General features: G+C 50.3%; 3 protein-coding genes across 4 annotated transcripts in view; all 3 read left to right on the plus strand.

The window, feature by feature from the left end:
• Window positions 1-4844, plus strand: part of LOC137600087 (neuronal acetylcholine receptor subunit alpha-3-like) — an 8953-nt gene extending 4109 nt beyond the window's left edge. The window contains exons 4-8 of the mRNA XM_068321477.1: window positions 141-250; window positions 853-1060; window positions 2372-2980; window positions 3186-3437; window positions 4382-4844. Coding sequence (XP_068177578.1) covers window positions 141-250; window positions 853-1060; window positions 2372-2980; window positions 3186-3437; window positions 4382-4507 — 1305 coding nt within the window. The 3' untranslated portion in view covers window positions 4508-4844. The remainder of the gene's footprint in view (window positions 1-140; window positions 251-852; window positions 1061-2371; window positions 2981-3185; window positions 3438-4381) is intronic.
• Window positions 4845-8124: 3280 nt separating this feature from the next.
• On the plus strand, window positions 8125-19328 carry LOC137600055 (neuronal acetylcholine receptor subunit non-alpha-3-like). Of its 2 annotated transcripts, XM_068321419.1 has the most exons (10): window positions 8125-8281; window positions 9694-9916; window positions 11557-11708; window positions 15012-15056; window positions 15179-15288; window positions 15388-15623; window positions 15807-15901; window positions 16808-16998; window positions 17092-17299; window positions 17467-19328. In XM_068321419.1, the coding sequence occupies exons 2-10, from the start codon at window positions 9844-9846 to the stop codon at window positions 17596-17598; spliced, it is 1242 nt and encodes a 413-aa protein (XP_068177520.1). In that variant the 5' UTR covers window positions 8125-8281; window positions 9694-9843; the 3' UTR covers window positions 17599-19328. The 2 variants fall into 2 exon arrangements, with proteins under 2 accessions (XP_068177520.1, XP_068177518.1); XM_068321417.1 differs by having other exon boundaries at window positions 15388-15901; window positions 17467-19327.
• A 3847-nt stretch (window positions 19329-23175) lies between these two features.
• The window catches only part of LOC137600050 (neuronal acetylcholine receptor subunit alpha-7-like), an 11973-nt gene continuing 7648 nt past the window's right edge, over window positions 23176-27500 (plus strand). Inside the window, exon 1 of the mRNA XM_068321408.1 lies at window positions 23176-23294. Coding sequence (XP_068177509.1) covers window positions 23225-23294 — 70 coding nt within the window. The 5' untranslated portion in view covers window positions 23176-23224. The remainder of the gene's footprint in view (window positions 23295-27500) is intronic.

A 27500-nucleotide genomic window follows, 5' to 3' on the forward strand; every position in this document is an offset into this window, starting at 1 on the left:
GTTAGGGTGTTAGCAGGCAGGGGTTAGGAGTAGGGTTTTAGGGGATATTTGTTAGGGGTTAGGGCTTAGGGCTTAGGGTCCCAATATCTCGCTGACCTCTCCCCACAGGCCTGACTCCTTGTTTCTCTCCACCTCCTCAGATTTGGAATGACTACAAGCTGCGATGGGTTCCTGCAGAGTTTGACGGGATCCAGTTCATCAGAGTTCCTTCAAACAAGATCTGGAGACCCGACATCGTTCTGTACAACAAGTGAGACTGCTGCTCCGTCACCACGTCCTCCTCCAGGAGCCTTAGGGCTGGTGTCAGCGGAGAAACACAGCCGTGACTGTCTCCTCAGAACCTCTAAGCAGTCAGTTCTCCTGCCAGGAGGAGATCTTTAGAATATTTATTTTATTATTTATGGTAAATTAAACGTTTATGAACCGATGAGGTTCACGCCGACGTTAGAGTCAGGTCAAATTAGCAGCCTATCATTAAAAACTGGTTAGATGCATTATGACACACACACACACACACACACACACACACACACACACACACACACACACACACACACACACATTGTGTTCAGTCTTCTCTTCGTCACACACAGGAAGTGACCTTTTCATTTGTGTGTTTTTGGGGTAGATTTTTTGTCACCCATCTGTTCACCCCCGTTAATTTTGTCTTGTGGTCCTCGCTGTCATTTTCTCCTCTTCTGCTGCCATCCCTCCTCTGTTATGGGACCACACACACACACACACACACACACACACACACACACACACACACACACACACACACACACACACACACACACACACACACACACACACACACACACACACACACACACACACACACACACACAGCGCTGTAGGTGATTTCCTGGTGGAAGACAAGACGAAGGCCCTGCTGAAGTTCGATGGGACCATCACCTGGGTTCCTCCAGCCATCTTCAAGTCCTCCTGCCCCATGGACATCACCTACTTCCCCTTCGACTACCAGAACTGCTCCATGAAGTTCGGCTCCTGGACTTACGACAAAGCAAAGATTGACCTGGTGCTCATCGGGTCAAAGGTCAGTGTTGGAGCTGTTTGTAATGATCTTCCTGCAGTGCCTGACCAATCAGAACGTCTGATGAGACACTGGATTGTCTTTGTGTCTTCATTCTGACAAAGAGCTGGTATGAGGGGGTCTAAGGCCGGGGGTCCAACTCATCTTCACTGAGAGCCACATCAACATAACGGCTGTACTCAAAGGGCCAGATGTAACTAATAAATGTAACTAAATGTAACTCAGTGTAATGTAACTAAATGTAACTACTCCTTAATGTAACTAATAAATGTAACTAAATGTAACTCAGTGTAATGTAACTAAATGTAACTACTCCTTAATGTAACTAATAAATGTAACTAAATGTAACTCAGTGTAATGTAACTAAATGTAACTACTCCTTAATGTAACTAATAAATGTAACTAAATGTAACTCAGTGTAATGTAACTAAATGTAACTACTCCTTAATGTAACTAATAAATGTAACTAAATGTAACTCAGTGTAATGTAACTAAATGTAACTACTCCTTAATGTAACTAATAAATGTAACTAAATGTAACTCAGTGTAATGTAACTAAATGTAACTACTCCTTAATGTAACTAATAAATGTAACTAAATGTAACTCAGTGTAATGTAACTAAATGTAACTACTCCTTAATGTAACTAATAAATGTAACTAAATGTAACTCAGTGTAATGTAACTAAATGTAACTACTCCTTAATGTAACTAATAAATGTAACTAAATGTAACTCAGTGTAATGTAACTAAATGTAACTACTCCTTAATGTAACTAATAAATGTAACTAAATGTAACTCAGTGTAATGTAACTAAATGTAACTACTCCTTAATGTAACTAATAAATGTAACTAAATGTAACTCAGTGTAATGTAACTAAATGTAACTACTACTTAATGTTAAATAACTCTAAATTTATGACTTATTCTACGTACAAACATTACAGTTTGCTTGTCGCTCTGTTGCCATATAAATCATTTTATAACTTTTTTGTCAGAGTTAAAATGGGCTGAATTACTGCATTGTGGGAAATGTAGTTTTTGGTCAAATCACACTTTTGACCTATTTATTTTTAGACACAGACCTTTTATGCTCTCGCGGACCCCATTAAATGATGTGGAGGGCCACATTTGGCCCCCGGGCCTTGAGTTTCACACATGTGGTCTAAGGAGTGCGAGTACAGCGCGGCATGATGGGACTTGTAGAGGAACGACGGAGCACTGTATTCTTAATTTCATTGATGCACCACGATTTGTCAGTGGACCCTGAAGGCAGCATCACCTGTGTGACGTCCTGATGTCATTTCCTGTTCCAGGTGAACCTGAAGGACTTCTGGGAGAGCGGGGAATGGGAGATCATCGATGCTCCCGGCTACAAGCACGATATCAAGTATAACTGCTGCGAGGAGATCTACCCTGACATCACCTACTCCTTCTACATCCGACGCCTGCCGCTCTTCTACACCATCAACCTGATCATCCCCTGCCTCCTCATCTCCTTCCTCACGGTGCTGGTCTTCTACCTCCCGTCTGACTGTGGAGAGAAGGTCACGCTCTGTATCTCCGTCCTGCTGTCCCTCACTGTGTTCCTGCTCGTCATCACCGAGACCATCCCCTCCACGTCGCTCGTCATCCCGCTCATCGGAGAGTACCTGCTCTTCACCATGATCTTCGTCACCCTGAGCATCGTCATCACCGTGTTCGTGCTGAACGTGCACTATCGCACGCCCGTGACCCACGCCATGCCGCGCTGGGTGCGCTCCGTGTTCCTGCAGCTGCTGCCGAGGATCATGCTGATGCGGCGACCGATAGACGAGGACCAGAGAGCGGGTTTGGACGGCAGTGGGGGGGCAGGAGGAGCTGGACGGGGAGGAGGAGGCGGAGGAGGGAACGGCGGCAAGAGGAGGAAGAGTAGTCTGATGCAGGTCAGCCAGCGTCTGATGAACGGCGTGTAACACACTCAGCATGCAGCGTTTGATTGGTCAGGTCTTCATTAGTGAAGGATTAACTTCCCCAATGTCCTGAGATGTTTCCCTGAGGTCCACCTGGTGGACCCACAGTGGTGTGGGTCCACCAGGTGGACCCGTGGCACTGTAGGTCCAGGTGAACTGTGGTGCTTCTCCCCAACAGGTTGAAGAAGACTCCCTCAGCTGTATGGACTCGGGCGAGGGCAAACTGTCGTCCAGTGAGGGCTCCACGGGGAAGAACTGCCCCTGCCAGCTTGGCAGAGGGACACCAGAACCGCCAGATGTGGGGAAGGCGACGCGTCAGCCCGGTCCTCAGGCGGTGGCCCGGTCCACGGTGCCCCCCGAGGTCAAGCAGGCCATCGAAAGCGTCAAGTACATCGCCGAGAACATGAGGAACCGCAACAGGGCCAAAGAGGTGGGTCAGCCTGACCTCCACCTGAGAGGTCACAGTGTGTCAACATACAAGCAAACTAACTAACTAACTAACTAACTAACTAACTAACTAAATAACTAACTAACTAACTAAATAAATAAATAAATAAATAAATAAATAAATAAATAAATAAATACATAAATATATAAATAAATAAATAAATAAATAAATAAATAAATAACTTACTTACTAACAAACTAACAAACAAGCAAACAAACACATGGACTAATGTTTAAAAGGTAAAGTACAGGCAATGCATCCATCCATCCATCCATCATTCATTCATCATCCATCCATCCGTAATCCATCCATTCATCCATACATCATTCATCAATCATCCATCCATCCATCCATCCATCCATCATTCATTCATCATCCATCCATCCATCCATCCATCCATCATTCATTCATCATCCATCCATCCATCCATTCATCCATAATCCATCCATCCATCCATCCATCCATCATTCATTCATCATCCATCCATCCATAATCCATCCATCCATCCATACATACATACATCATACATCCATCATCCATCCATCCATCATCCATCCATCTGGTTGACAGATGGAGCAAAAGGCTAGACCAAAGTTCCAGTTTGTGGGTTCTAGATGTTGGTTCCAGGTCCAGGTTCCAGGTTATGAGTTCTAGATTCTAGGTTGCGTGCTCCAGGTCCCGGGGCCAGGTTCAAGGTTCGCAGTTCTAGGTTTTAGGAGCCAAAATGTGAGCTCTGCAGCTAATGCTTCTGCTGATGGGGGGTCTCCCCAGGAGAGGGTTCTTGGCGCCCCCACCCGTTCCCTCCAGTGTAGATTTTGGATCATTTTACTGTCATCTTTACAAAGTTCCTTTTATCTCCTCCCCTCCCACCCCCATGATGACCCCCCCACACCCAACCCCTGACCCGTGGCCTCCCTCACACACAGGTGGAGGACGACTGGAAGTACGTTGCCATGGTGATCGACAGGATCTTCCTCTGGGTATTCGTGACCGTGTGCATCCTGGGTACCGTGGGCCTCTTCCTCCGGCCTCTCTGTGGCTTCGTCTCATAACTGCTGACCAATCAGGGCTGGCCGCCGCCGCGTCCACCAATTAGGAACAAAGGTCGCTGCTCTCAGAACATTTTTAATTGTAAATTATTGGGTGTCCAGGTTCTACTTCCCACCGTTCAAGAGGAGGAAAACGATGTCGGCCTCCGGATCCACACCAGAAGGTTCCAGAGGTTCCAGCTTCGCCCCCTTTAGAACCAATCAAACAAGCCCCTTTAGAAACAATCAAACAAGCCCCTTTAGAACCAATCAAACAAGCCCCTTTAGAACCAATCAAACAAGCCCCTTTAGAACCAATCGAACAAGCCCCTTTAGAACCAATCAAACAAGCCCCTTTAGAACCAATCGAACACACACAACAATGTGCATTAATGTGTAAAATGAGTTCTGATGCTTTGATGAGTCGATGTGAAATAAATGGGATCCCTTATAATCTAAGTATTGATCATTTTATTGTGCTGGTGGATCAATAGAGTTGTGTTCACTGATGACGAGACTGATCAAGTAAAGAAAGTAGAAACCAGGTTATGTTAGCGTTGGTGCTAACAGGTTCTGTTAGCACCAACGGAACTCGTTGACATGCAGAGTGGCGCCCCCGCCCCCAGGCCCCGCCCCCAGCCCACAGGTTCTTCAGCTCCGTTCTTCTGTTCTTCTATTGGTTATAAATACTCTCCCTGATCGATGTGCCACCACCTCATTGGTCGGTCTGGTAGCTCCCAGATTTAAGCCGTTCTTGATGAGTTGCTCCTGAAATAGCACCAGTCATTAAATCATCTGAGGGTTCCATCCTGCAGCTCCACGCCGATTAATCTAATCTGTTTCCTGGATTTGGGTTTATATTTATATAACAGCAAACATGTGAGGCGTGAAACGCGTGACAGGAAGTGTGCCGTGGTGGCCGTGGTGATGTCGGCGGCTCCTGATGCTGACCATCAAACACGGGTTTGTTCCACCAGAAACAGAAGAGGAGCGTCTGCTAAACACTCACACTGAGACACAGGCGCAGGTTCTGGTTGGTTCTCAGGTGCGTCTCTGATCCAGGCTTGGCAGCAGTCGGGGGTTTTGTTCTCGTTTCCACGCTTGATTTGCGAGGCTTTAGAAGACGTGTGTGCTAAACGCCACACCATCATTCAAACGACTGCTTCCATGTGTAGCGATGAGACGCAGGCGGAGGACAAGGAGAAAGAGGCACAGGTGGAGGCAGGAAGTCACAATGGAGGAGCAGGACGTCCCGTCACAGAGGGACGGCTCTAGATCACAGGTGTTCACTAAACCTGCACCAATCGTGTTAGCATGAAAAGAGACCACCTCAGAGAAACAGCTGCTAACAGTGTGAGGCTAACGAGCTAACAGTGTGAGGCTAATGAGCTAACAGTGTGAGGCTAGTGAGCTAACAGTGTGAGGCTGATGAGCTAACAGTCTGAGGCTAACGAGCTAACAGTGTGAAGCTAAGAGTGGCCTCCTGGCCTGTGGGTGGTCCACTGATTCATGGACCAGGACGGTGAGGCTGTGGGGTCGATGTGGGTATTTGATGCTAACTGTGCTAACTAGCGCTCGTGAGCTGAGGCCCTCTGGATTGGAAGCAGAGCGATGCTCCAGGCTCCCAATAGGAACAGAGGGATCACCTTTGGCACGAACGCCCAAAGGGACTGCTAGTCCCCCTTCAGGTCAACCGCAGCCCTGTCGATCACTGCACCTGTACCTCCACCTGTACCTGCACCTGTACCTCCACCTGTACCTCCACCTGTACCTGCACCTCCACCTGCACCTGTACCTTCACCTGCACCTGTACCTCCACCTGTACCTGTATCTGCACCTGTACCCGCACCTGTACCCGCACCTGTACCTGCACCAGCACCTGTACCTGCACCTGTACTTTCACCTAAGGGTGTAGAGATCATTTCCCCCAGGGGAGGATTGAAGTTCTTCCTCCACAGGGTTCATTGTTTGGACGTGTTTTATTCACACTTCAGTGCTTCCTTCAGGTCACTAGGAAACACCATGACGTTCACTGCAGATGACAGGATGCTGCTCAGTTCAGCCAGACTGGACCCACTACCTCACTTTAAGCAGGACCCCCTTAGGGGTTAAGGGTTAGAGTTAGGGTTAGGGTTAAGGTATAGGGTTAGGGGTTAGGGTTAGGGTTAGGGGTTAGGGGTTAGGGGTTAGGGGTTAGGGTTAGGGGTTAGGGGTTAGGGTTAGGGGTTAGGGTTAGGGGTTAGGGTTAGGGGTTAAGGGTTAGGGGTTAGGGGTTAGGGTTAGAGTTGATGTGGCTTTAAGTTCACCCTGAACAGAACCTATCTCGACTCTCTGGCACCATTAGACGTGTCAGTCTCCCCAGTAGGATCCCCCACCCCCCGGTAGGATCCCCCACCCCCTGGTAGGATACCCCACCCCCCGGTAGGACCTTTCATACATCTCCTTGTGATTGGGAATGGAGCGACTCGGGGGGGGCCAAGGCAAGGCCACCGCAGCTGCTCCTGGCTGCCACGGCAACTGGTGCAGAAAATCAGAGCCATCAGTCTGGCCCTGGACGGGCTCCCAGGGGCCCCTCTGTTCAGGGCCGTGTGGCCGAGCATCCTGGTGGTGCGTGTGGACAAACATGCGTGTGTGCGCAAACATACATGATCAGCTGGTGCATCACATGATGAGAGGAGACGGAAGCGGGTCGGGTCAGCCCCGCCTGCCCCCCCCCAGCTGCTGGGAGCTCACGCCAACAGAGGGGGCTGAACCGTCCCCCATGTGAGCGCCAGTGCTGAGTGCTGATTGGACGACATCAGAGTGAGTTAACGTGAGCATCTGCTGAGGCGATGTTCTGCTCTGGTGGGCTGACCATTAGTCCTCCATTGGAGCACACACACACACACACACACACACACACACACACACACAGACACACACACACACACACACACACAGACACACACACACACACACACACACACACACACAGACACACACACACACACACACACACAGACACACAGACACACACACACACACACACAGACACACAGACACACACACACACACACACACACACACACACACACACACACACACACACACACACACACACACACACACTAATGAGACACATCCTTCTCAGCTCTCCCTGACAGGAAACTCTGAGATCTGTCAGTGAGGCACAGGTGATCAGAAGGCGGAGCTAATCCTGACACTGATCAGTGAAAGGTGAGATTCTAGAACAGCAACAACCACAGTGGAACCAACAGGAGCTGGTCATCAAGGTCAGGGTCAGGGTCAGGGTCAGGGTCAGGGTCAGGGGTACGGTTAATGTTGGGGAGAAGGAGTTTCTCGGGTGACTCTAGACCCCAAGTAGACCCAGAATGCACTGGGAGGATCCATATCTGGACGGATGAATGGAAGGATGATGGATGGATGATGGATGGATGATGGATGGATGATGGATGGATGATGGATGGATGATGGATGGATGATGGATGGATGATGGATGATGGATGGAGATATAATTATCTATTCTATATAATCTATATGGTGTAACCGCTCCCGTTGCCCCCCCCCCCCCTCAGAGCGGGAGCAGCCTCCTCCTCCGCGGGAGTCAGAGCAGCTCTCCTCCCACTCCGTCCGGACGTCACGGAGGCGCTGCTCCACCGGAGGTCCCGCTCCGCCGCGGACCGGACGCAGTGACCGGGCTCCGAACGCATCCCACCGGCGAGGCGATGAGCGGCGGCGTCACGTTGGTGCTGGCGGTGCTGTGGGTGTCCCTGGCTCCCGGGGGGGCGACCAGACAAGGTAGGAATCCGGTGTGAGGTCGGGTCACCCCGGTGACACAACCCGGTCCCTCCGGAACCGGAGCCGGTACCGGGGACTGGCGGACACGTCGCCTAACTTGTTTGACTGGCAACGGGACAAACTGGGGGGTCAGGTGAGAGCGTAGCGCCCCCGGGGGGCACGAGCCAGCCGACGACTGTTTACCGGGAAACATGGGACGGTAAACAACAACAAATAACGGGAAAGCTGTGACTCACCGAGTCACGTGCTCTCCTGGCAAGAACAATGTGTGTGTGTGTGTGTGTGTGTGTGTGTGTGTGTGTGTGTGTGTGTGTGTGTGTGTGTGTGTGTGTGTGTGTGTGTGTGTGTGTGTGTGTGTGTGTGTGTGTGTCTGTCTGTCTGTCTGTCTGTCTGTCTGTCTGTCTGTCTGTCTGTCTGTACGGGAGGGGGCATCATTTTCACCCCGGTGGGGGGTATTTCTACAGAATCACCCCATCAGTTACCCCAACAAGAATCAAACCCATCCCCCATCGGACTGTGTATTCTAATCAATATTCTGCCCTCCCCTACACTCAAATAAACTGAAACACACACACACACACACACACAGAGACACACACACACACACACATACACACACACACACACACATACACACAGAGACACACACACACACATACACACAGAGACACACACACACACACACACACACACACACACACACACACACACACACACACACACACACACACACACACACACACACACACAGACACACACACACACACACACACACAGACACACACACACACACACACACACACACACACAGACACACACACACACACACACACACAGACACACAGACACACACACACACACACACAGACACACAGACACACACACACACACACACACACACACACACACACACACACACACACACACACACACACACACACACACTAATGAGACACATCCTTCTCAGCTCTCCCTGACAGGAAACTCTGAGATCTGTCAGTGAGGCACAGGTGATCAGAAGGCGGAGCTAATCCTGACACTGATCAGTGAAAGGTGAGATTCTAGAACAGCAACAACCACAGTGGAACCAACAGGAGCTGGTCATCAAGGTCAGGGTCAGGGTCAGGGTCAGGGTCAGGGTCAGGGGTACGGTTAATGTTGGGGAGAAGGAGTTTCTCGGGTGACTCTAGACCCCAAGTAGACCCAGAATGCACTGGGAGGATCCATATCTGGACGGATGAATGGAAGGATGATGGATGGATGATGGATGGATGATGGATGGATGATGGATGGATGATGGATGGATGATGGATGGATGATGGATGGATGATGGATGATGGATGGAGATATAATTATCTATTCTATATAATCTATATGGTGTAACCGCTCCCGTTGCCCCCCCCCCCCCTCAGAGCGGGAGCAGCCTCCTCCTCCGCGGGAGTCAGAGCAGCTCTCCTCCCACTCCGTCCGGACGTCACGGAGGCGCTGCTCCACCGGAGGTCCCGCTCCGCCGCGGACCGGACGCAGTGACCGGGCTCCGAACGCATCCCACCGGCGAGGCGATGAGCGGCGGCGTCACGTTGGTGCTGGCGGTGCTGTGGGTGTCCCTGGCTCCCGGGGGGGCGACCAGACAAGGTAGGAATCCGGTGTGAGGTCGGGTCACCCCGGTGACACAACCCGGTCCCTCCGGAACCGGAGCCGGTACCGGGGACTGGCGGACACGTCGCCTAACTTGTTTGACTGGCAACGGGACAAACTGGGGGGTCAGGTGAGAGCGTAGCGCCCCCGGGGGGCACGAGCCAGCCGACGACTGTTTACCGGGAAACATGGGACGGTAAACAACAACAAATAACGGGAAAGCTGTGACTCACCGAGTCACGTGCTCTCCTGGCAAGAACAATGTGTGTGTGTGTGTGTGTGTGTGTGTGTGTGTGTGTGTGTGTGTGTGTGTGTGTGTGTGTGTGTGTGTGTGTGTGTGTGTGTGTGTGTGTGTGTGTGTGTGTGTGTCTGTCTGTCTGTCTGTCTGTCTGTCTGTCTGTCTGTCTGTCTGTCTGTACGGGAGGGGGCATCATTTTCACCCCGGTGGGGGGTATTTCTACAGAATCACCCCATCAGTTACCCCAACAAGAATCAAACCCATCCCCCATCGGACTGTGTATTCTAATCAATATTCTGCCCTCCCCTACACTCAAATAAACTGAAACACACACACACACACACACACAGAGACACACACACACACACACATACACACACACACACACACATACACACAGAGACACACACACACACATACACACAGAGACACACACACACACACACACACACACACACACACACACGGGGTGGGGGAGTTGCTGCAGAGGAATCCATCGATGAGTGTCTCTACAGGAGGGGGGGGGGTTTCCACTCCTTATTCCAGGACACGCCCCCTGCCATCCTGCCAAAACCTGATGCAATGGAACGTCATCTGTCTTCTGAGCAGGCTGTGTGCCCCAACACACACACACACACACACACACACACACACACACACACACACACAAACACACACACACACACACACACACACAAACACACACACACACACACACACACACACACACACACACACAAACACACACACACACACACACACACACACACACACACACACACACACAAACAAACACACACACACACACACACACACACACACACACACACACACACACACACAAACAAACACACACACACACACACACACACACACACACACACACACACACACACACACACACACACACACACACAGTCCTCCTGTTCCAGACTCCTCCTGGTGACACACCTGAGGGGTGTTCATGTCACCATCAGGGTGTCGGTCCTCCAGATCACGGTAGGTCTCTGTGTTGAACTAAGTCAACTGGTCTTGTCCCTGGACTAGAAGTCGTTTTGCCTCTCATCCTGGAGTCCTACACCTACGGTTGGGTGGAGGCCTACTCCTCTGGGTTTCAATGACTTTCATCATAACTTACTGGACACGACCTCTCCCATTGGCCTAAAAAAACTGAACCCCTGACCAGCTGGTCAGAACTGAAGAGGATGTGAAAGGTCGCCCAGCTTGTCCTACCGGGCCGGTAGACTTTATTCAGCAGAGACCTACCGTTGGGTTTTACTGACAAGATGGTACTTTTAGATTTGTCCCCTTTTGAAGAAGTGAGTAACCAATCAGAATTCTCTCCCAGGAGTAACAGTTTGCCATTTCTTGACACACCTTGTAACTCTGCTGCTTCCAGCTCGGGAGGACTTGGGATCGTTGGCTGAGACGGAGGATTCTTTGTTGAAGAACCTCTTCAGGGGTTACCAGAAGTGGGTTCGTCCCATTAGGCACGCCAATGACACCATCACCGTACGTTTTGGACTCAAGATCTCACAGTTGGTTGATGTGGTGAGAAGAACACACACACAGACACACATGTAGAGCTTTAATTCTGTAGGGAGCAGGGTTCTTCCTCTTGGAGCCTGAAGCTGGTTTGTCAGGAGAGGAACCTGAGAACCAAAGGCTCCAGAGACTAGAACCTGTTCTGTTTGGAGACTCTAGGCACTACTAGGAAGCCCAGGACACAGGGAGTGTAATGTTCTGGAAGGGCAGTGGGGTCAGCCAGTTCTGGAAGGTGTTCTGGTGCGTGAAGGTTCATGGGTTTGTACTTCCATTCTTCTCCCATACTTCCAACCTCCAGTCAGCCATTGAGTCAAGTGGCACAAAAAAGCTTAAATAACTCAAGTCAACATTCGATACAGGTCTGCGCTAGCTATCTATGCTACCTATCCACGCTAGCTATTTACCCTGCCTGCCTCTGGATCTGCTTTAAACAACTGATGCATACAAGAAGTTAATGGAGACCTTTCGTTAGCTAGAACATTTTAGGCAGCTTGGGACGGGGTCTAGCAGACAGGTTGTTGGTTTATTAGTGGGGACGGGGTCTAGCAGACAGGTTGTTGGTTTATTAGTGGGGACGGGGTCTAGCAGACAGGTTGTTGGTTTATTAGTGGGGACGGGGTCTAGCAGACAGGTTGTTGGTTTATTAGTGGGGACGGGGTCTAGCAGACAGGTTGTTGGTTTATTAGGAACTGAAGCAGTCAGTCATAAACTGGTCTCACTGCGGTTTCCTCTGTGTGAAGGTTAATTGTTACCGGTTGATTGTGAATTACTGAGCATATTTTCACTTGAACACCTGAAGCACCTGAAGCGTTGTGCTTTTTGCTCAGCGAATCACCTTTGCTTCTTCAGTTGTATTGTTAGAGGAAGAATCAATCCAAGTGGCTGGGCCTTGAAAAAGGTTCATCAGAATTCCCCCAACACCCAAGTGACAAACCAAGCAATAAAATTCAGAGAACATGACCTCAGCATCCCTAATGGAAGCCCTGGCCCTGTATTATATTAATATTATACATGCAGTCAATCTCATCTGAAGTGCACACAGACGTGGAGGCTCCAATGGGTCCAGGAGACAGTCCAGCATCGCTGCATCCTGCTATGGAAGCTCTCTGTGGAAATTAAAATGGCTTTGTATAACTTGGTTGGTAAAATAGTGTTGTAGTCATGATCACAGGGTGACTTCTAGAAAGAGAGGGAAACAGAAAGGAGGAAATGAACTGAAACTAATCATCACAGCTAAAACTACAACAAAATCATGAGAAGCCCACAGAAAGAAGCTCTTGACAGAATCTGGATGACATTGTTGTGACGTGACTCATCCTTCATTGAAGAGGAATGTGCTTCTTTAATTCTAACAGGTGACCAGAGCAAAAGAAGTGAAAGACATGGAGAGGCAAACAGGTGAAAGAGAGGGCAGAGCGTCTGGTAGAGCGAGGACCGTGTCAGTCAGGGTGTTTGTGGTCCTGCAGCTTCACGCTGCTTCAGCTTCGAGGGGCAGAACAAGATTGAATTCTAAATGGCTTCAGCAGCAGTAGCTGGATGATGTGATTGGCCACAGGTAACACCTGGGGTAGTTGTTACCTGGGGCAGGTGTTACTTGAGGCTGCATTCCTGCAACGGTTGGGTCTGCATCAACTTTTCACCCCAGGGTTTGCATCGAGGTCTCAACTGTGTCCCATCAATTACAACATAAACGTCCAAAATAGTGATTTAAAGCGGACACTGTTGATAGAACTGGATCACTATTATTAAAGCACCACAGAGAAACTAAGTATAGAAGCTGCCCCGAGGGCAGAACTGTGAGGTTAACAAGGAGCAGGCCTTTGAAAAGGGAAAGCCAGGAGGACTGACTGATTTTACTCCTTGTTGCTGGAAGAAGAAAAAACAAAGATCCAAAGTTCTTAACATCAGAAGAAGTAATGAGTCCACATTCATTATTCACACGAAGGACACACAAAGCTCACATACACACGGGTTCTGACTCCATCGGCGTGAACCTGGACTCTGGGTCACGGGCTACCACTCAGAAGTTCTGCCCTCTATCAGCGTCAATCAACCAGCTTTTATTTGTATGATGCTGAATCACATCAGCAGACATTCCAGAGGTTTAATGGACAGAAAAACCCCCTGAACCCTCCAGAACAAGCACATGAGACAGCGGCAGGGAAAAACTCCCTGACTGAGGAAGAACTCCGAGCAGGACCCAGACTCTGATGGGCGGAGCCAGACTCTGGTGGGCGGAGCCAGACTCTGGTGGACGGAGCCAGACTCTGGTGGGCGGAGCCAGACTCTGGAGAGCAGAGCCAGACTCTGGTGGGCGGAGCCAGACTCTGGTGGGCGGAGCCAGACTCTGGAGAGCAGAGCCAGACTCTGGTGGGCGGAGCCAGACTCTGGAGGGCGTGGTCAAACTCTGGTGGGTGGAGTCAGACTCCTGGAGGAGCAGGTCCCAAGCAGATGGGTGGATGAGGGTGAACCTGAGAAAACCTGTGAGGACATAGAGCACAGACTCCAGGGAAGAAGGTGAGTTAGTAAAGGTGTGATTGGAGACTGGGGGGAGAGGTGGGAGAGGAGGAGGAGTAACAGAGATGGTCAGAGAGGAGGAGGAGGAGAGAGGAGCTCAGTGAGTCTGGATGTTGAGTCTCCAGCAGAGTGTGTCTAGAAGAAATAGAACTTAAGCCTAAGCTGCCTTGATTGTAACAAGCAGTATTGGACCAAGAACTGAGCCTTGAGGAACTCCATAGCTAACTGTAGTGGACCGGGAGGAGTCGTTATTACCGTTTACAAAGTGGTGGAGGTCTATATAAATTAGTGCCTTCTAGTGGATATCATTGTAACTGCCCTCTAGTAGAGGTCTATCTTAACTACTGCCCTCTAGTAAAGGTCGATCGAAACTACTGCCCTCTAGTGGAGTTCTAACTAAACTACTGCCCTCTAGTGGAGTTCTAACTAAACTACTGCCCTCTAGTGGCAGTAGTTTAACCCTAACCCTGCCAGACCTCTGGTAGACAGGCTAACCCTACCTCTAACCCTGAACACTAAGTGTTGCTGGTGATGCAGTGACTCGTTGCTCTGCTCCTTGAATTCTGATGCTGTGTCCTAAAGTCGGGCCTAAAACCTTGAATGGCTCCAATGTGCATTGATGAGTCATCAAGAGAAGCAATGAGACTTAAACTTTTATATAGTTTAGGGCCATTTGTTTTATCTCACCCTTGTCTCCAGCTGCTCATCCTATCAGCTGTTGTGTTGCTCACGGTGACGTCACTACAAAGATCTACAAATAGTGACCAAGACTTATTTCCTGTCTTCCTGCAGGATGAAAAGAACCAACTGATGACAACAAATGTGTGGCTCTGGCAGGTAAGCAGTTATTGTTGTTTTAAATATTAGATCTTCACACACACACACACACACACACACACACACACACACACACACACACACACACCAAGGACCAGAGGCTAACTCCTTTCTACCGGTAGGAATGGGTTGACGTGAAGCTGAGGTGGAACCCAGACGACTATGGAGGCATCACCTCCATCAGAGTCCCTTCAGAGACCATCTGGCTACCGGATGTTGTTCTGTATGAAAAGTGAGTCCTGCAGCACGTCCAGCATTTCTGTAACGTCCTCACACTGACTCCTTTCTGTCGCACCTCCTCACCATCCTTTGGTTTCGTATCACCTTCCAGTGCTGACGGCCGCTTCGAGGGCTCCCTGATGACTAAAGCCATTGTGCGCTGGGATGGAACCATAACGTGGACTCCGCCTGCCAGTTACAAGTCCTCCTGCACCATGGATGTCACTTTCTTTCCCTTTGACAGACAGAATTGCTCCATGAAGTTTGGTTCCTGGACGTACGATGGAAGCATGGTGGACCTGGTCCTGGTGGATCACTATGTGGACCGTAAAGACTTCTTTGATAATGGTGAATGGGAGATCCTCAATGCCACAGGAGTAAGGGGAAGCCGGAGGGATGGGCTGTACTGGTACCCGTTCATCTCTTACTCCTTCATCCTCAAGAGGCTGCCGTTGTTCTACACCCTGTTCCTCATCATCCCCTGCCTCGGTCTCTCCTTTCTGACTGTGCTGGTTTTTTATTTGCCATCAGATGAAGGAGAAAAACTTTCTCTCTCCACATCTGTCCTGGTGTCGCTGACGGTGTTCCTCCTGGTCATAGAGGAAATTATCCCTTCATCATCAAAGGTCACTTTTCTGAGGCATTCATTCACAGTTTTCTACTTGCTGCATTTTTCTTTGCCCCGCTCTCGTCTTTATTCAGATGCCAATAATGTTACTCCTTCACTAGAGCACTATTCAGTTAACTAGGGAATGCTAGGGAACACTGATCACGAGAATAGTCCTCTCAACCACCTGCTAGTCAGTTCATTTCACTTCAATTCAGACCCTACCGCTGCATTTAGATGGAATGATTTCCCTTTACCTCACCATACGATACATTCAGGAGAATCACGTATCCCATGATGCCAACAAAAACACATAAAAACATTGATACCGTTCCCGTCAAGCCTGCTGACTGACCTGAACAATGCCCCTCTTATTTTTTAAACTTTCTTCACAGTAAAGGACTGTGATGAGGATCAATCTGGTTAATTTTTTTTTTATCCCTGATGCATAAATGTTTACTTGGTTTACCACAGAAATGGATTGACAGACATTTAGGCTCTCGGGATGAATCCAATGGCTTCAGCATCATCACACAGAAATACCTGCACAACCACTGGGTGTATGACATTTCATATAACCCTATTTACCAGAGCCTGGTAGATATGTCATATTTAATATTATAGTTGAACTGTTGTACAATGAAACTGGAATTTAACCCAAAACAACACCATTTCTTTTTTTTATTCAAAAGTCAACACTTTAATATAATTGTTTCAGTAAACTGAAGTAAAACCGGACAGATGATCAAAGTTAAGACGCTCTGTCCACAGGAGATAAAACTGACAACTGACAAATTCCGTATGTTTTCATTTTTTAAAATGCGGTTAATCAATAATTTCCAGTGAAGTAGAACTTCATAATTCCTTGCTGTGGTCAGACCCTCACATGAGATGTTCAGTAACGGTTTGACTTCTCTGTGTCCAGGTGATCCCACTGATTGGTGAATACCTGCTCTTCATCATGATCTTTGTAACTTTCTCCATCATCGTCACAGTCTTCGTCATTAACGTGCACCACCGGTCCTCTGCTACGTACCACCCCATGGCTCCCTGGGTAAAGAGTGTCTTCCTCCAGTGGCTGCCCAGGCTGCTGTGTATGAGGGGACACGCTGAGAGGTAAGGCAGGGTCAGCCGTGGGGAAGGGTGAGTCGTTAAACAACTGCCCTACCCTAACCCTGCTGTAGCAGCTGAGGGCTCTGCTATCGTCAGGTTCCACTTTCCAGAGATGGAGATGCCCAGCCCCGAGCTGAAGCCCCGCAGAGGGATGGGCAAGAAGGGGCTTCCTGGTGGACCGCAGAAAGCCTCCGTCTCAGGGATGGAAGACGAGAACCAAACCTGGATGGCCATGTTGGAGAAAGCCACCAACTCAGTCCGTTACATCAGTTGTCACATCAAGAAAGAGCACTTCATCAGAGAGGTACGACCGTCCACCGGCCAGTCTTACCCCACTGTCTACCCCTCTATCTATCCCCTATCTATCCCTCTATCTATCCCCTGTCTATCCCTCTATCTACCCCTCTATCTATCCCCTATAAATCCCCTATCTATCCCTCTATCTACCCCTCTATCTACCCTCTCTTTCAGGTGGTGCAGGACTGGAAGTTTGTGGCTCAGGTGTTGGACAGGATCTTCCTGTGGGCCTTCCTTCTGGTGTCCATACTGGGGACGGTCCTGATCTTCACCCCTGCTCTGCAGATGTTCCTCAGCGCTCACTGAGGGATCAGCTGTTTCTGTCTGATGGATCAGCTGTTGTGTTGTAGATGTGGTTGGTGTTTGGGTGTCAGTGTGTGTAGCTGTGTTGTCGTTCTACAAATAATGAGTGTGTGTCTTTTTGTTGCTCTACTAACTGAAATGGAAATATGAATGGTTTCCGTTGCTACCAGCTGCCAGCAGACTGCAGATGTCCAACCTGGACGTGTGTTTGTGTGGACTGTAGGTGTCCAACATAAATGTTTCCGGGTCAGGTTTCTACCTGGAAGCATTAACTGACGCTAACGCTGAACTCTCAATGTTTTGCTGGTTGATGTTAACTATTGGTGGAGAAACTTAATGACATAAACAGAGTCATCAAACATAAAGGGACGTGTCTGACTTCTGATAACCAGGATGTGACATCAGCGCGTCATTCAGGTCAGTGTGGTGGAACACCTCAGTGGATTAAATGAGGAGGAATGACACTGAAGGCAGAGGAGCAGGTCCAGAGCCAATGGAAAGATGGGGGCTGAACCTCTATGAGGACATAGAGCACAGAGACTCCAGGGAAGAAGTCAAGTCAGTCGAAGGATTCAACTGGGTATCATCACCATAACAATGACAGTTGGCAAAGTGTTTCCTTATCAAATCACCTCAAGGAAGCAGGTATAAAATAAACAGTATTGGTCTAGAACCCAGGCTTGAGGAAGAAAGTTTAGAATCAGCGAACGGCTCAGAATCGGACGAGTGTTCAGATTCAAACAGAATTTAAAATTCACGTTTTTACACCTAAAGTAGACAGAAGGCCTGATTTATATGGAAATTATAAAGACAAAGACTCACAAAGTAAAAGGAAAGTTGTACTTACCCGTTGTGTTCTTTGTTCCCTCGTTGTCCAACGTGTTGAAATTGGTGGAAATTCAGAAATTCGCAGATGAAATCCAGAAATTGCAGATGAAATTCGGAAAGTGAAATTCGGAAATACGCAACGGAAATGCCCGGAAATCGCTTTTGTTTGAGCTCACCCCCCCCACACACACACAAACACACACACTTTGTTGTCCTACCTGTCGTCCAGGGTAGGATTCGAGCCAGGATCTCCTGGCATCGAGTCTCCATCTTTATCCACTGAACCATCTTCAGCGCTGAGGAGCGATGAAGACCAGAGGGAGGAAGAGCTGTCTGAAGGAAGAGCCTGCAGGAAACGGTTTCCACCTGTCTGGTGTTTGAGGTGTGGAGGTCCAGCATGAACCATAGGTCAGCTGGTAGAGAAGCTAGTCTGGAGATCAGAAGGTTGTTGGATCAAATCCCTTCTGGTCCTTTTTAAAGCGATCTCTAACTTTGACTGATTTCCACCTGTGAATGAATGAACAATGACGTCAGAACATCAGGAATGTTTTTAGAGCTGCGTCTGAACCTTTTCCTCTGGTGGGCGGTCCCATCCCAGAATGCACTCTGGTGGTGATGGCTAGTAAAAAGAAGTCATGTAAATGTCTGGTTCTGTTTCTCCTTCAGCTCCAAACACACATTTTCCCATCACTGTTTCTGATTTGACTCAATGGACCTTTACTAATCAATACTGATCAGATCCAGCTGGTAATGTTGCTAAGCAACAGCGCCTCCTAACGGAAGTGCCGAAAGAAGAGCTGCTGAAATGAGATGAAACGGGTTCTCTCTCCCTTTGGCTTGTCCTGTCTCTATCCTCTATGTATTTCTTTTCCACCCAATTAGAGTTGAATGATTTATTGATTGATTGATTAATTAATTCATATATTGTTCAGATCTGTAATGTCATATTAACAAAACCATAAAACTGTTAATGATAAAACTTAACCCTATAAAAAACAATTTCAAATACGATATCTGCATAATCCTCAAAACACAAACTTCACATGTTAGACACATGTTAGCGTGTTACTGTGACCCAGATCTATCCAATGAACACCTGCATGGGCGGAGTTTAGAGCAGAGCAGACGAGCACAACTAAACATGTTCAGTGAGTTTCGAAACAATCAGCATCTGATCCAGTGATCACAAGATGAGACTCACCGATTATATAATTATAATTCATGTCTACCAGTCACCAAGCTAACTACTGCTAACGTCCCAGCTATCAGGCTTTAACATGTAACCCCCTAGCCCTAAAACCCTAATCCTAAACCCCTGACCCTAACCCCCCAACCCTAACCTCCTAACCCTAACCCTAAACCCCTAACCCCCAAACCTAACCCCTTAACCCTAAACCCCTAACCCTGACCCTAAACCCCTAACCCTAACCCCCTAACCCTAAACCCCTAACCCCCTAACCCTAACCCCTAAACCCCTAACCCTGACCCTAAACCCCTAACCCTAACCCTAAACCCCTAACCCCCAACCCTAACCTCCTAACCCTAAACCCCTAACCCCCAAACCTAACCCCTTAACCCTAAACCCCTAACCCTGACCCTAAACCCCTAACCCTAAACCCCTAACCCTAAACCCCTAACCCTAACCCCTAAACCCCTAACCCTGACCCTAAACCCCTAACCCCCTAACCCTAAACCCCTAACCCCCTAACCCTAACCCCTTAACTGCAACCCCCCAATCCCTAACCCTAACCCTGAAGCTGCTCCAGCTTTGTATTGATCGGTTATGGACTGAGTGATCACACAGGTTCTGTCGGTCTCTGTCCCATTGTCTGAACCCAGCATGACCTGCATCAGGTGCAGTGAGCCTCATTTCCTGCTTCGTATGTGTTTCTATTACTGTGATGGTAGGCTGAAGCTCACGCATGATGACATTGTGTCGCCATGACGACATGCTTGGTTCCGTGGTGGCAGGTCCGTGTCGCAGACAGACAGTAGTGACTGAACTTCCAGTTTCAGCCTCGTTGCGTTTGTGCAGCGTCATGAAGGTGGTCCATCATCTCAGCCTCCAGGAAACCTTCATGTCTCCTCCATCACAGCTAAACACAGTCACATGTGACGATGCATGGGATGAATGCAAATAATACTTTTAATTTAATCGTCTTTATTCATGGAGCATCTGGTAGACCCAAAAACAACTGAATCAGAGGCCAAGAATCAACCAGATAACACCACCTGAAGAGCTGGTCGACATGAACGTCTGAAAGAGGAGCAGAAAAACCTTTCTGTGGAAACAAGACAGCTGGAGGGGTGTTCAGACTCAGACACCAGCAGAACCGCTGTCTGCCTGCAGCAGGAGATAACGCGCGGAGCTGACCTCGTCTTCTGACACAGATTGCCCCGGAGCCTCGGGCGTCGACTGCAGCCCTTCAGTTTTATCGGGCCTGGGGGGCAGATAAAAGACTCTGTCCAGGATCTCCAGCACCGAACACCCAGAGACGGTACAGAACATGAAGAACCTCAAAGCCAGGCACCAAACCGTTACCTTCAATGTTTAGCCCTTGTTTTTTTGTCTAAAACTGAAGAAAAAGAATAAAAATGGGGGGGTGATGGACCAAGATATAAAACTACAACTTAAGACTGGGAGGGGTTTTCACTATGAGATATCCGGAGAGCGTTTGCCTCATCTGTCCGTCCGCCTGAAGAGTGAGCTGAGAAACAGACATTGATTGATTGATTACTAAAATCACGTTTATTCATAAAAGCCATATTACAAGATAATCCCGTTGACACAAAATCCAAAAGAGATTCACGCAAAAAGGAATTCACATCTCAAAAACAAACGATTACTGAACAAAGAAAACACCTCATACACAGGTTTAAGAAACAGACAGAGAGGGGAAGAGAGGCCAGGTAGAATTTGTAGTCCTGGTTTAGCTTTAGCTGCTGAATTGGGGGAGGGATTTCCAGGCTTTTGGATTTCCTGTCTTCCATGCGTGTTCCCCACCTGTGGAACAGAAGCACAAAGACAGCGGCAGCGTCTCGCAAGCATTTGAAAGGTTTAATTAATGTTCTTCTTTTCCTTTCAGCTTTTCCCTTCAGGGGTCGCCACAGCGAATCAGTTGCCCCCATCTAGCCCGTCTTCTGCAAAGTTCTACCATAATATTAGCAGCAAAAGTAAAGAAAGAGAAGAAACAGAAACGCCTAAAGGACTTCAAGGATCTCCCTTTAACATGAGAGACAGAGAAAATACCCCCAGCAGCCTGGGCCTATAGCAGCTGATCTACTAGAATCTGTTTCTAACTGTAGGCTCTATCAGAGAGGGGGGGTTTAGTCTACTCTTAAATAAACTAAGGGTGCCCCCCCCCCCGGACCAAAGCTGGGAGATCGTTCCAGAGTAGAGGGGTAGATAGCTGAAGATTCTGCCCCCTGTTCTACTCCTAAAAACCCAACGGGTCACCAGAAATCCTGCCTCCTCTGATGGAAGGGCCCTGGGGGGGTGTGTGGGGGGTGATAGACTTGAATCAGATCTCCATGTCAGACGCAGCCTTACAGTGGAGAGCTTCATGTGATCATGAGGACTTTGAATTGTATTCTATGATGAATCAGGAGCCGATGAAGTGACGCTAGGACAGGAGAGATGTGTTCTCTCCTCCAGCTGCATTCTGAACTAACTGTAGAGTCCTACTAGAGGAGCTCCTGACCTCCTGACCTCACTGGTGGAGGACAGATCAATGCTGTCTAAGAGAATTACAATGTTAGAGAGATCATCTCTGAGATGCTTCAGCCCGACAATAATGACTTCATCTTGTTCGTGTTTAGCAGTAAGAAGAGAAAGGCTGAGCGACGCCACACACAGCAGAGCGACCAGTCTGTCAGGATTTGACAAAAACTTGCCAGATTTTCATTCATTCATTCATTCATTCATTCATTCATTCATTCATTCATTCATTCATTCACTTATCTATTCATTCATTCATTCATCGTCTTGTCCACTTCCTCTGCTATTGTGGGTCACTGGGGTTGCTGGAGTCTATCCCAGGTGATTTATGGGGGAGAGGGTTAGGATTAAGATAACACCAGTGGTTAGTGTGAGGATTGGGATTAAACCAGTGGTTAGTGTGAGGATTAAACCAGTGGTTAGTGTGAGGATTAAACCAGTGGTTAGGGTTAGGATTGGGATTAAACCAGTGGTTAGTGTGAGGATTAAACCAGTGGTTAGGGTTAGGATTGGGATTAAACCAGTGGTTAGTGTGAGGATTAAACCAGTGGTTAGTGTGAGGATTAAACCAGTGGTTAGGGTTAGGATTGGGATTAAACCAGTGGTTAGTGTGAGGATTGGGATTAAACCAGTGGTTAGTGTGAGGATTAAACCAGTGGTTAGTGTGAGGATTAAACCAGTGGTTAGGGTTAGGATTGGGATTAAACCAGTGGTTAGTGTGAGGATTAAACCAGTGGTTAGGGTTAAGATTAGGATTAGACCAGCGGTTAGGTTAGGGGTTAGGATTAGACCAGAGGGGCTCACACTTTTTCAGCATGCCAGTTCTTTCTCAAATGACCAAGTCAAATAATTTATACACACAAACACACACACACACACACACACACACACACACACACACACACACACACACACACACACACACACACACAGAGGGACGACCTGGACGCGTAGGAGCGGGGGGGGCATCAGGAGTGACGTCAGAGCGGCGGTGGGCTCCAGCACACGGACATCACCGGGAACCTCCGCGGACACCGGGAGGCAGACAACAGCTCCACCGGCCTGAGGAGGGTTTCCGCCGCCATGGAGCAGCGGAAGTGTGTGTGGTCCGCGGCGGGGGGGCTCTACCTGTGGATGACGCTCTGCTGCCGAGGTGGGTCCGTGTCCGTGTCCGTGTCCGTGTCCGTGTCCGTGTCCGTGTCCGTGTCCGTGTCCGTGTCCGTGTCCGTGTCCGTGTCCGTGTCCACCGGGGACAGACGTCCTCGGTGAGCGGGCTGTCCTTCATCTTCCTCCGCGGTCACGCGCGTCGCGCTGCGGGCGCACGCGCTCCGGCCCCGTCCCCCGGTGCCACCGGAACACCTGCGGGCCGCCCGAACCGGAGCAGAACCCACCGGGACCGGTCACCGCTGCTGCCGCGCGTTCACAGCTCTGTGGGGATGTTGGCGTTTGTGCGCGTTCACGGGTAAATCGGTGGACATCTGGCTCAGAGCCCCCCCGACCCCCCCCCCAGCTGCTGAAGGAGGACTGATGATGAATGCGTGACGTCACTGACCAGCGCTGCTGGACCCTCAGAAAAGATCCTCTGTCTTCAGGACCAGGAACCCACGACCCCCGTCTGACCCCCACAGGAACCCGCGACCCCCGTCTGACCCCCACAGGAACACCTTAGGATCCCTGCGACCCGACCACAGATACGCGGTAGAAGATAATTTGAGTGTTTCAGGTGGATTTTATTGTCCAGCTCTGGTTGGAGGAATCATGTTTTCATCTCTGACGTCACGTCCTGAAACTCTGGTCACACTAACGGGGAAGGGATGGAGGGATGGATGGATGGAGGGATGGATGGAGGGATGGAGGGATGGATGGAGGGATGGATGGAGGGATGGATGGAGGGATGGAGGGATGGATGGAGGGATGGAGGGATGGATGGAGGGATGGAGGGATGGAGGGAGGGATGGAGGGATGGATGGAGGGATGGAGGGATGGATGGAGGGATGGATGGATGGATGGAGGGATGGATGGATGGAGGGAGGGATGGATGGAGGGATGGAGGGATGGATGGAGGGATGGAGGGATGGATGGATGGATGGAGGGATGGAGGGATGGATGGAGGGATGGAGGGATGGAGGGATGGAGGGATGGAGGGATGGAGGGATGGATGGAGGGATGGAGGGATGGATGGAGGGATGGATGGATGGATGGAGGGATGGATGGATGGATGGAGGGATGGATGGAGGGATGGATGGATGGAGGGATGGATGGAGGGATGGAGGGATGGATGGAGGGATGGAGGGATGGAGGGATGGATGGATGGAGGGATGGAGGGATGGAGGGATGGATGGAGGGATGGAGGGAGGGATGGATGGAGGGATGGAGGGATGGATGGAGGGATGGAGGGATGGAGGGAGGGATGGATGGAGGGATGGAGGGATGGATGGAGGGATGGAGGGATGGAGGGAGGGATGGAGGGATGGAGGGATGGAGGGATGGAGGGAGGGATGGAGGGATGGAGGGATGGAGGGAGGGATGGAGGGATGGATGGAGGGATGGAGGGATGGAGGGAGGGATGGAGGGATGGAGGGATGGATGGAGGGATGGAGGGATGGATGGAGGGATGGATGGAGGGATGGAGGGATGGATGGAGGGATGGAGGGATGGATGGAGGGATGGAGGGATGGATGGAGGGATGGAGGGATGGATGGAGGGATGGATGGATGGATGGAGGGATGGATGGATGGAGGGAGGGATGGATGGAGGGATGGAGGGATGGATGGAGGGATGGAGGGATGGAGGGATGGATGGAGGGATGGAGGGATGGATGGAGGGATGGATGGATGGAGGGATGGATGGAGGGATGGAGGGATGGATGGAGGGATGGAGGGATGGAGGGATGGATGGATGGAGGGATGGAGGGATGGAGGGATGGATGGAGGGATGGAGGGAGGGATGGATGGAGGGATGGAGGGATGGATGGAGGGATGGAGGGATGGAGGGAGGGATGGATGGAGGGATGGAGGGATGGATGGAGGGATGGAGGGATGGATGGAGGGATGGAGGGAGGGATGGAGGGATGGAGGGATGGATGGAGGGATGGAGGGATGGATGGAGGGATGGAGGGATGGAGGGATGGAGGGATGGAGGGAGGGATGGAGGGATGGAGGGATGGAGGGATGGAGGGATGGATGGAGGGATGGATGGAGGGATGGAGGGATGGATGGAGGGATGGATGGAGGGATGGAGGGATGGATGGAGGGATGGAGGGATGGATGGAGGGATGGAGGGATGGATGGAGGGATGGAGGGATGGAGGGAGGGATGGAGGGATGGATGGAGGGATGGAGGGATGGATGGATGGATGGAGGGATGGATGGATGGAGGGAGGGATGGATGGAGGGATGGAGGGATGGATGGAGGGATGGAGGGATGGAGGGATGGATGGAGGGATGGAGGGATGGATGGAGGGATGGATGGATGGAGGGATGGATGGAGGGATGGAGGGATGGATGGATGGATGGAGGGATGGAGGGATGGATGGAGGGATGGAGGGATGGAGGGATGGATGGATGGAGGGATGGAGGGATGGATGGAGGGATGGAGGGAGGGATGGATGGAGGGATGGAGGGATGGATGGAGGGATGGAGGGATGGAGGGAGGGATGGATGGAGGGATGGAGGGAGGGATGGAGGGATGGAGGGATGGAGGGATGGATGGAGGGATGGAGGGATGGATGGAGGGATGGAGGGATGGAGGGAGGGATGGAGGGATGGATGGAGGGATGGAGGGATGGATGGAGGGATGGATGGATGGATGGAGGGATGGATGGATGGAGGGATGGAGGGATGGATGGAGGGATGGAGGGATGGATGGAGGGATGGAGGGATGGATGGAGGGATGGATGGATGGAGGGATGGATGGAGGGATGGAGGGATGGATGGATGGATGGAGGGATGGAGGGATGGATGGAGGGATGGAGGGATGGATGGATGGAGGGATGGAGGGATGGATGGATGGAGGGATGGAGGGATGGAGGGATGGAGGGATGGAGGGAGGGATGGATGGAGGGATGGAGGGATGGATGGAGGGATGGAGGGATGGATGGAGGGATGGAGGGATGGATGGAGGGATGGAGGGATGGATGGAGGGATGGATGGATGGAGGGATGGAGGGATGGATGGAGGGATGGAGGGATGGAGGGATGGAGGGATGGATGGATGGAGGGATGGAGGGATGGATGGATGGATGGAGGGATGGAGGGATGGATGGAGGGATGGATGGAGGGATGGAGGGATGGATGGAGGGATGGATGGATGGAGGGATGGATGGAGGGATGGAGGGATGGATGGAGGGATGGATGGATGGATGGATGGAGGGATGGATGGATGGATGGAGGGATGGATGGAGGGGTGGATGGAGGGGTGGATGGGGCCACTAAGCCCATCAGTGAGATGTATGGCAGCCGATGAAACAGGCGCTGCTGCTCTGGTGCCCTCAGACTGAAGAATGGATGTTCTGCAGACGTTCTGCAGCAGCCCGGTCAAGTGACCTGGTCAGGTGACCCGGTCATGTGACCTGACCTCAATGATTCAGGATCATGTTCACATTTAAGGTGGAGTGGTTGTTAGCATCTCAGCACAGAAGGACACTTTATAATACCTTTACAACACCTTTATAACACCTTTGTAACACCTTTACAACACCTTTATAACACCTTTACAACACCTTTGTAACACCTTTACAACACCTTTGTAACACCTTTACAACACCTTTGTAACACCTTTACAACACCTTTACAACACCTTTATAACACCTTTATAACTGAAGCACACTGCGTGGGTCAGCGAGGTTCTGGAGGTTCAGTCCTGCATCAGGACAGGAAACGGACCAATGGGAACGTGTCTGGAGGTCCAAAGGAAACCTGTTGGTGGAACACCTGCGCCAACAGGAGGCGCTGGTGGAGGAACCTGTCCCCCTTCAGAACCACAAAGACACCCGGGCCACCTACAAGTCAGGAGAGGGGAGGGCGGGAGGGAGGAAGAGAGACAGGGATGGAGGCGGGGTTTGACCTCAGGTGATGGAACTCACTGGATCCTCCCACATCCGTAGGTGTGAGTCTGAGTGGTCGTTTGTCGTTCATGTGGCTTCAAGGTGCGCTGGTGTCACCCTCGGACTGCCCCCCGCCTCTCGCCCGCAAGTCAGCTGGGATGGGATCCAGCAACCCCCGTGACCCACAATGAGCGGAAGAAGAGATCAAGAAGTGTTGTTCCCTCTGCCCCACCCACTGCCCCACCCACTGCCCCACCCACCGCCTCACCCACTGCCCCACCCACCGCCCCACCCACTGCCCCACCCACCGCCCCACC

This window comes from Antennarius striatus, chromosome 8 (assembly GCF_040054535.1).
Source record: "Antennarius striatus isolate MH-2024 chromosome 8, ASM4005453v1, whole genome shotgun sequence".
NCBI lineage: Eukaryota > Metazoa > Chordata > Actinopteri > Lophiiformes > Antennariidae > Antennarius > Antennarius striatus.